At 38.2% G+C, this 10,892-nt stretch overlaps 1 protein-coding gene across 1 annotated transcript; it reads left to right on the top strand.

Moving 5' to 3' along the window:
* Nucleotides 1-7,236: 7,236 nt before the first annotated feature.
* On the top strand, nucleotides 7,237-8,013 carry LOC145098246 (uncharacterized). Its single transcript, XM_079035899.1, has one exon. The coding sequence runs from the start codon at nucleotides 7,237-7,239 to the stop codon at nucleotides 8,011-8,013; it is 777 nt and encodes a 258-aa protein (XP_078892025.1).
* The last annotated feature ends 2,879 nt before the right edge of the window (nucleotides 8,014-10,892 follow it).

The following is a 10,892-nucleotide window of genomic DNA, read 5'->3' as shown; positions in this document are numbered from 1 at the left end:
CCCTCTTCTATCTCATAGATCTGATTTGTTTTTCTATGAAATACGTGTTAGGGTGTGTGACTCATTTGTTATGTGGAATATGTATTGATTAAAGCATGCTATATAGGTTTTTAAACTATGTATAAAAATGTATATTTTTATCTACTAATATGTTGGGTAGAACATGGGTAGATAGTTGGTGTGTAATAAACAGATGAGAGGCCTCGTTGTTGTTTTGATTCAGTCATCTAGCGGAGTTTAGATGACGACCACAGACTTTTCTAGACAGTCATGTGGAACACTAGCAGGCTCGCCACCTGTAGGTGTTAATGAACTTGGGTGTTCATTCGCTGTACTCCATCCCCCTCATGGTTGCCTTATTTGACTTATATTGCTGAGGAACCCCCGAAGCATGTGTTGTCGCCCCGATGAAATATTCTTAGACTAGGTCCCTTATGTCAGTTGTCTTAGGGATGTAAAGTGAGAATAACGGGAATGGGTAATTGGGTTATTGTTGGTTGGTGGAATTAAATATAATTATTTATTGTGGGTTGAAAACCCTATATGCTCACCAGGCTCCCAAGCCTGACCCACTCAGTTTTATTTGTATTACAGGAAGTGGCGCAAGGGCATAGGATGGATGAACCATCAAGTTGTTTTGTTTACAAGTCTGTATATGTATATATTGTTGAATGACTTGTAATGTTATCGTTTATGCTTTATGGTCTGTATCGGAACATGACATCCCGAGTTTTGATTATATAATGAAAATACATTTCTTTTATGAAATGCTTTGGTAAACATTGTTTTATCACATTTTGTTTTTGGGAACAAATTCCGCAACTCTTTCAAATCAAAAGGATTTACTCTGAAATTATTTTAAAAGCATAAATGAAAATCGGTCTTTTCTGGCCGAGATTTTGGGGATGACACATTTTTGTGCCATTCCAATTGAGTTAATTATGCATGTGAGTTCTATGAGTTCTCATTTGAACGCATAAAAGGCAGGCACCTTGATCAATGGAAAGTACATTGATAGGAAAGGGTGAGCTGCTTAACTACTTGGAAGACATGGTGGGCAACTGTGTTACCATAAGGCAAGAAGTCAAGATTAAGAAAGTTCGGTCCATATGAGTTTGAATTTGTCGTAAACTTTGGTTTTGTCAAATTCACATGGATAGGAACACATACAACATTAAAATCTAAGTGTCATAAGATTCCTCCTTCATGAAAATGACTATGAGGAAATGCTTTCACTAAGAGAGATTTTAAAAAGATAGTGACTGTGAAAATTGGATTCTCAAATTCGATTATGGTTACGGTATCCCTTTCCATAATTTGAATTGTGAGGTTGGCAATTAGTCTGAATTGATTAGACACACATATGAGCTATCTAAGGGAAAGGTGTGTAAGCTTAGATAAAGGATTATCAAAGCATTAGGTATTAGAAACATGAACTTAAGAAATTCAATAAGTATTGTTTGTCTGGAAGTTAAGCTGGTTTCTGAATACATGTCAAAGCCAGTGGGAGCATAAGTGTTATGTTTATAATAATCATCATGATAGTGGGAGCATAAATGTTATGATTGTATGATTATTATGGAAAGTATTGCAAGTTAGCAATATTAATTATAGAAAACTAGAGTTATACTTTGCAAAGTTGTAAGGGTTAAAAAGTTGTTTTGCTATAATTAAGGGAGAGAATATTATGATTCATTTCAAATTTAAAGGTTTAGGTTGTGAAATGTTAATAAATTTAGTCAAGGAAACATAGTGTGTTCTCAAATTTCGATTATGATTACGACATTCCTCTTCATAGTTCGAATTTTGAGAACGTAGCACATAAAATATTATGGCAGAAGATTGATAAAGTATCAAATCTTTATGTAAGACATTATGCATCGTGTCCCATACGCTTCGTGTATAGGATCGATTGCAAATGCTATAATATTTGACCATTCTAAAATTTTCCAAATGTCTAGCGCATTTAGAGGGAAAAAGGACAAGAATCGGTTTTGACTAAGATAATTAAACAACTATCAAAGGACAATCCAAAGTTCGCCGAGGATTGGTCGCTTGTGAGTAGTTGGAAGCATGATATTGGATGGACCATATCGACATTATTATGAATAGAAAAGATTCTATTAAGAATGAGTTGTCATATGGAAAAATATGGAAACGTGTCCATATTGGGAATTGAATATTGAAAATCCATGTCTAGATTAGAAACTTTTATGCAAAAGGATGTTCAAAGGAATGTACTTTGAGTGAGAGACATCACATCTAAGGAATTGTCTTGTAACAATCTCCGATAGAGGACTTTGTAATTTCATTGGCAATAGTCATCGTGACTTTAGTGTAGTGACATTACAAAAGGATCATTGCATAAAATGTTAGAATCTAGCATATTCCATAAGTGGCAAGAATTTGATATTCTTTCACTTGTGAAAAGGATTGGGAGTTGTGAAATGAGTATGACTGGAAATGTGTTCATTTGATCTATTTCACAAAGTAAGAACCATAGGTAAACATTGTGTGCATGCTAAGAGCATGAGACAAGTGTAATAATTCTAGTAAGAAGTTGATTACCCGAAACAACAAATAATGAGTAATCGATATGGTGATAAATAAAAGGTGTTTTATTTATACTCAAAGGTTTGAGGCCATATGGGATTAGTATTATTCTTGTGTTTCACTTTGCATGTTTTGACTTCCTGAATAATTTAATTGGTTTAGAACAGTCAAATTATTCGAACGGGCCACAGTCGTTCATATGTTGGAAGTAGGTATGAATAAAGATTGTCGTGAATTGGTGTGTGGATTGTCTAAAGAGTATTAGACATAAGCAAATGTTTTCTGCAACGTTCATGAGTGCTTATGAATATGATTTGAGCATTGGATTAAACCCACGCTCACTTGGACCACTCCATGAATTGTATCACGAGTGATTGGTGAGACGATAACATCTTATATTCTTGAATCCGAGATGTGTGAGTTGTATCTTGCAAATCGGTTGCACATTGATAATATGTAAACGCACCAGTAACTTGGTATCATAAAACATATTGTTGTGTGTGATTCGGTGAGTGAGTGCAAGCGAGCATTGAATCAAAGTTTATCCGTCCCTTTTATCCAAAGTAGGATAAAAGTGATATCTTTGGGCCCCTCGATGATTTAGTGATGACAAACGTAAATGCTCGACCGGGCTAGGGCTAATTTGATTTGTTCAATTAGTCAGTCGTCATAAATCAGAAGTCGAGAAATAGTACAGAGAGAATGATTAGAAATCATGTCTCATACGATATCTAGAATGGAGGAATATATGATCCCTTATCTAAAGGACACGCGTATCTGATAGGATCAGAGTTGACAGCGGCTTTGGAAAGCTACGATTGCACATCAGGATCTGAAGTCATACGCATAATAGTTATTAGACTTATCCAAGTGGGAGACTGTTGGATTAGTGTCTAAGTCCATAACTATTTTGGTATGTACTTGACCCGATGGTGCATGGTCCTTTTGGGTTGCCTTCACCAACGCAAATCCCATTAGTTTTGAGATCCATTTCTGGTAGTCATTACCCACCACCTGCTGTTCTAACAGGTACTTGAGACTGAGTTGATCAGTCCGTACAATGAACTTCCGGCCTAACAAGTATGCCCTCCATTTTAGTATGGCTTTAATAATTGCCATGAGTTCCTTCTTGTAAATGTATTTGAGCCTCGCCCTTGCCCCCAATATGTAACTCTAGTATGCTATGGGTCGACTGTCTTGGGTTAGAACTGCTCCCAATCCATGCCCCGAAGCATCAGTTTCAACCACAAAGCTTTTTTGGAAATCCGACATAGCGAGAATCGGCACTGTGGTCATAGATTTCTTCAACTGCTGGAAGGATTCTTTTGCTACTTCATTCCACCCAAACTGATCTTTCTTTAATTGACCAGGCAATGGTGAGGCGATTCTAGCATAACCCTGGACAAACTTTCTGTATTACCCGGTCAGGCCTAGGAATCCCCTAAGTTCCTTGATGTTCCTGGGAGTGGGCCAGGCGGCCATGGCCTGAACCTTCGAACTCTCAACTGCCACTCCTTCTGAAATCTCACGACCCAAGTATGATAATCACCTTTGCCCAAATTCACATTTTTTATTCAAAAAGAGTTGATGCTTTTCCTGTAGATCCAGAACTGTGATCAAGTGTTTTTCATGAGCTTCGATACTAGATCTATTTATTAAAATGTCGTCAAAAAGGACTAGGATGAACCTTCGTTAAAAAATGGCCGGAAAATCTCATTCATGAGAGATTGGAAGGTTGCAGGGGCATTAATAAGCCTAAAGGGCATTACCCTAAATTCATAGTGGCCGTCATGTGTTCGGAATTCAGTTTTCTATATATCTTCCGTCTTCATCCTGATTTGGTGATACCCCGATTGAAGGTCTAACTTACTAAAAATGATTGACCCGTGCAATTCATCAAGGAGCTCATCAATAACGGGAATGGGGAACTTGTCGGGAACAGTAGCCCGGTTGAGAGCCCGATAATCAACACAAAAATGCCAAGACCCACCTTTTTTGACAAGGATAACAAGGCTCAAATAAGGGCTTCTACTAGGTTTATTCACACCTGCCATAAGCATTCCTTGAATTATTTTCTCAATTTCTTCCTTTTCAAAGTGAGGGTACCTGTATGGTCTCACACTCACGGGATCGGTGCCTTCCTTCAACACGATTTGATGCTCAATGTGCCTTTTTTGTGGCAGTCCGGTGGGTTCAACAAAGATTCCTTGGAATTGGGACAAAATGGGCTCCAAGAATTCTGGAACCATCCGAGCTGGTTCATCTTCCCTCTCAATACTGTTGAGCTCAATCAGCACTCCAGTCTTCTCTTTCCTTATCGTTCTATCCATGTCTTTGAGGGATACTAAATACTTTCCTAGTGAGGGGTCCCCTTTTAGGCTCACTTGTTGATCCCCTACGGTGAATACCATAGTTTGGTCCTTCCAATTGGTCTGTGTAGTTCCCAATGTCTCCAGCCACTTCATTCCCAGTATCACATCTAACAAAAAGCTGTAACTTCTCTATCATTGGCTAAGGACACATGCACTACCCCCACAATCAAAATAGTGCTAAGGTCACTAACAAAAGCAAAGAAACAACCAATAAGATTATTTTCTTAGAATCATCTTCCCAAACCTCAGTTTAATGGACTGGACTCGTAATTCATAGGTCCTCTTGGGCCTTGGGCCTCTTACCCTTCCTAGAGTAAACTAGGAGTGGTTGATGCTTATCACAATCCACTGATTACAATTATACAAAGCATGGAAATGATATACAGGTGTACAAGTAGCTATAACTATGAGTCTATAACCCTGTTTGTGTATTTCTAGAAATACCCCTTTGTTCCTAAAACTTGTGCTTATTGATTCTCCTCAGGAAATGATGTGCTTATTTATTTAAATAGAAATTAAATATTCTCCTACTTTTTGTTCCTACAAATCTTCCTACACAATTAAATGATAGCATGTGTCACATTTAATGCTCATTTAATAATATTTTAGTATACTAAAATGACACATGTCATTATTTAATTGGGCAGGAGGATTTGTAGGAACAAAAGTAGGAGGATATTTAGTTTCTCTTATTTAAAAGATGTTAAATATTGCATGGAAAATGCCTTCAGCACTTGTTTAGTAGCCCTGGTAGTTCTTTACAAATTATATTTATTATTTAGTCAAATTTTTTATTTATCTAAAAATTGTACTTTCTTTTAGCAAATTGAGACATTAGGGGAAGAGAAATGCCACATGGTGTGGTCTTTGGGGGGATGAAATGTTAGAAACAAGTGGTGAATATAAAGAGGGTATTTCAAGAAAAACTTCAATTTTTGAGAACACATCATATGCCAAGTGCGATTGTGTCGGTCAATTTTTTATGTAAGGTTCATGACTATGATAGATTTTTTTTTCCTTTTACATTTGTTGGCAAGCAACTTAAGGCATAAAAATAGTGTATATCTATCTAGATTATAGGTCAAATCTTGGATTCATTGAGAGTATGTAGTCCGCTTTCTAAAAACTCTGGATGAAATTAGTTTAATAGGAGAAGATTGTCAAATAAGACATTAGTAGTTGATACATACGATTCACACATGGGGTTAAATTTGGGGATTATGTTTTAAAGGACCCTCACGAAAGTTAGGATTTGATATTAGTTGATACATACGTTTCACACATATGGGATTAATTTGGCCTAAATCAATGTACATTTTTTGTTGCTCCATGGTTTGTTTTTTTTATCAAGTATAGATTTCATGTTCATATATACACTCTTAGGCCTCGCTTGTTTTCTACAAAAGCACTTTTTTGAGCACTTTTCCCTTCTGGCGGGTAGACGTTTCTCAAGTGCACGTCTTCTTCCACAAACATGGAAAAAGACAAAAGACATTTAACCACTTCCAAAACAAACAACACCTTAATGTAAACCCTCTGGTGTCTACATTTCATCACAATAGTTACTGATTTTGTATTTGTGGTAGTTAGTGGTAGAACAAGTGTACAATGTTGTTCTTCCAAAGAAATCAAAGACAGGAAATTGGTACCTTACAATTTACATCATAATTTTGTGTTCTAATACTTTCATCACTGAAATTGTATATATCTGAAACCTTCCAAGATTCCAAGTAGATGGATTTATTAGTGGAGAGTATGTTGAGTAGTATATTATTTTTTAAGGTGGATTGGATACAAACCAAATACTTTATAATTTATTTATCTGCATTTTTTTTTAAAGATACAAATGGATGACTTATCCAAGGCATGTATGTCACTTGTATACTAATTTATCCTTGTTGGTTTTGTAACTTTCCAAAGAAAATCAAGTTCATGACAAAACAACTCTTTCTTTTTGGCTTACTTACTATATGTTCAATTTTTCATTGGTGTAGGTCAACTATTAGACTAGAAAAAACTTTATGATGTATATTATATATTTTTTGTAATTCTCATGGTACTAAACTATAACATTTGTAAGTATATATACATATTCTAGTCAATGAGGAAAAGGGAGACGTGTTGAATATTTTACATTTTATTATGGTATCAGAGCGATACCTCTGATCTCCCCAATAACCCTAGCAGCCGAAAACTCCAAGTCACGGCTCAACCTACAGTGTCGATTCCATCTTTATCTTTTTTTTTCTTCCTCGGCTCTTCTGATTCTATCTTCATTATCTCTTCATTGATCTTCTTCTCTTTCACTCGAATGGCTAATCTACATCCTGCTCTTACAGTTACCAACATCAGTAATTTCATTCCTATTGTGTTGGACCATGATGACGGGCAATACACATCATGGGTGGAACTCTTCAAGATCCACTGTCACGCCCATGACGTAATCAATCACATCATTCCCGCTGAAGGATCTTCATCTAAATCACCCGGTGATAAAGATAAAGAAAAGATTAATGACAAAGTTCCATGGAAACTATTAGATTATTTAGTTCTACAATGGATTTACAGTACAATCTCTAAGGATTTACTAATCACCATTCTCAAGCCAGACTATACTACTGAACACGCATGGAAAACCTTGCAGAACATATTCATTGATAGCAAGCCTTCAAGAGCCTTATACTTGGAAAACCGGTTCTTTAATGTCCGGTTAGAATATTTTCCCAATGTTTCTGCCTACTGTCAAGAGTTAAAAACTCTCTCTAACCAACTCTCAAACGTTGATGCACCTGTTTCCAAGGATCGGTTGGTGCTACAATTGATTGCAGGTCTTGGTGAAAAATATGAAAACATAGCAACACACTTGCAACAAACCTTTCCCCTACCTGATTTTTATACAGCAAGGTCCAAACTCATTTTGGAAGAAACCCGAAAAGCTCACATTGCAACCACATCTTCCACAGCACTACTTGTTGCCACAAAAAAAGCTTCAGTAGCAGCTCAACAACCCATCTCACATAGCACAAGTAGTCACGATCGATCCACTTATGATCAGCAACAACACCACACGGGAGGCCATGGACAATAGGCTCGCGGTGGAGGAAACTCAGGTAGAGGAGGGCGTGGACGTGGCTGGGGATGTGGTCGCGGACGTGGGAACAATTTTGGTTAGGGTAATTACTTTTATACACAAACTCCTTGGAATGGTTGGAACTCTAATGGTTGGCATCCTACTTGGCACCAACAACAACAGAGGAAAGCCCCTCCTGCACCATATCCAACCACACCAGGTAACAGACACCCTAACCAAAACACATTTGCAGGTGTTCTTGGCAGCCCACCTTTTGGTTATGCAGACTCATATACACCAACAAACATCGAGCATGCTATGTACACAATCACTCTCAATCCTGATCAGAATTGGTATTTGGACTCCGGGGCTACAAATCATATGTCAAACAATAAAGGTAACATTTCCCGTTATTTCAATAATAGTATTTAAAACAACATAGTCGTTGGCAATGGTTTTCAAATCCCAATTCATGGCACCGGTCATACAACCTTACCACCACCCTTTCCACTGTTACAACTCAAAAATGTTCTTCACGCACCTAAACTAATCAAAAACCTTTTGTCTGTTCGTCGTTTAACCACTGATAATAATATATCCCTTGAATTTAACCCTTTTGGCATTCTTGTGAAGGACTTTCAGACGCAGATTCCTATCCTCCGATGTAATAGCACATGAGATCTCTATCCTCTATCATCGTCGTCTACTCAAGTCACTCCTTCCAAATTTGTTGCCCTGTGTCAAGACCTATGGCATCTCCGCTTGGGGCATCCTAGTTCATCATTATTGCGTGTTTTGAATAAGAACAACTTTATTTCTGTTGGCAAATTTCCTGATAAACATTTATGTCAATCCTGTGTGTTTGGGAAACATATTAAATTGCCTTTCTATAGTTCTTTGACTTGCACCTCCATGCCATTTGACATATTGCATAGTGATTTATGGACCTCCCCGGTTGCAAGCACAGGAGGTCAGCGATATTACCTCTTTTTCCTTGATGATTACCAACTATCTTTGGACATTCCCATTAATTAATAAATCACATGTGTATTCCACATTTCTAAACTTCTACAAATTTATCAAGACACAATTTGAGTGTGATATTAAATCGTTTCAATGTGATAACGGAACCGAGTACAATAACAAATCCTTTCATGATTTTTGTACTAAAAATGGAATGGTTTTCCGTTTTTCATGCCCCCACACTTCACCACAAAATGGTAAAGCCAAACGTAAAATTCGATCAATTAATAATATAATTCGGACTTTACTTACACATGCCTCTCTTCCCCCCACCTTTTGGCATCATGCACTCCAGATGGCCACATATCTTCTAAATATTCTACCTACTAAAACCAAAAACCATTCCACCCCTACATACTTTCTATACCGCAAACATCCCACATACCATCACTTAAGAACCTTTGGATTCCTTTGCTATCCTCTATTACCTTCCACTTACACTCACAAACTCCAAAATCGATCCACCCTGTGTGTTTTCCTTGGTTACCCCACTGATCATAAGGGATACAAATGCTACGAGCTATCCACACGCAAAATTATCATCTCAAGACATGTCGTCTTTGATGAACATGTTTTTCCCTTTGCTACTCGCCACTCCACCCCTCCATCTTATGAATTTCTCCACTCGTCTTCCGATGAGCTACATCCCACCATATGGAAATCAGTTTCTATGAACCAAAACACTACCCCACCACCTCCACCTACAAACCAACACACTACTACACATCCTTCATCTCCTACCCCACCCCACCCCCATCACCTTCCTCCCCTCCTCCTCCTCGCTATGATGCCACTCCCTGCTATGTTTATAGTCGGCGTCCAAAACTCACCGCACCCCCACACTTCGACATCTGTCACTACCTCTCCCACACCGAACCCCACACCAGTACCCCCTACTCAACCAACCCGCACTATGACAACTCATAGCATGATTGGGAACACAAAACCAAAACAACCCCTCAACCTACACACCTCTACTACCTTTGAACTATTACCCCATAACCTCACCGAGGCCCTTAACAAACCCGTTTGGAACCGTTCCATGACTAATGAGTTTAATGCTCTTATTGACAATAATTCTTAGGGGTTAGTACCTCGTGAGCGGCATATGAATGTTATATGTTGCATGCGGATTTACAAAGACAAGACCAAGTCAGATGGTTCACTTGAGTGCTACAAAGCGCGACTGGTCTGTGGCGGGAGAACACAACAGGTTGGGGTCGATTGCGATGAGACATTCAGCCCGATTGTCAAACCGGAAACTATACGCTCAGTTCTTAGTATTGCATTATTTCACGGATGGGAGATTAATCAATTAGATGTCAAGAATGCTATTTACATGGACATCTGGCAGAGACGGTTTATATGCATCAGCCTGCCGGTTTCCGTCATCCATCTGATCATCATCATGTCTATAGACTTAGGAAATCATTGTATGGTCTAAGACAGGCACCACGGGCATGGTACCAAAGGTTCACAGATTATGTCACCACTTTGGGATTTCACCATAGTTCATGCAACCATTCACTATTTGTTTATAGAAATGGTCACGACATCGCTTACCTTTTACTCTATGTAGATGATATCATTCTTACCACGTCATCACCGATATTAAAGCAACATCTCGTGTCTTGCCTATCACACGAGTTTTCCATGAAGGATTTAGGGCCTTTGCATTATTTTCTTGGTATTGTTGTCACCAGAAATCCAGGAGGCCTATTCCTATCTCAACAGACATATGCCACAGACATCCTCCGTCGTGCTAATATGAAAGATTGTAATTCAGTTGCTACGCCTGTTGACTCTGAAGGAAAACTAAGTCAATCTCCAGGAGACCTTATAGATGATCCAACCACTTACCGGAGCTTGGCAGG

Source organism: Lactuca serriola, chromosome 4 (genome assembly GCF_051521515.1).
Source record: "Lactuca serriola cultivar US96UC23 chromosome 4, Lser_US96UC23_V15, whole genome shotgun sequence".
Lineage (NCBI taxonomy): Eukaryota > Viridiplantae > Streptophyta > Magnoliopsida > Asterales > Asteraceae > Lactuca > Lactuca serriola.
The sequence above is the reverse complement of the archived record's forward strand: the minus strand, read 5'-3'. Positions and strand labels throughout refer to the sequence as shown.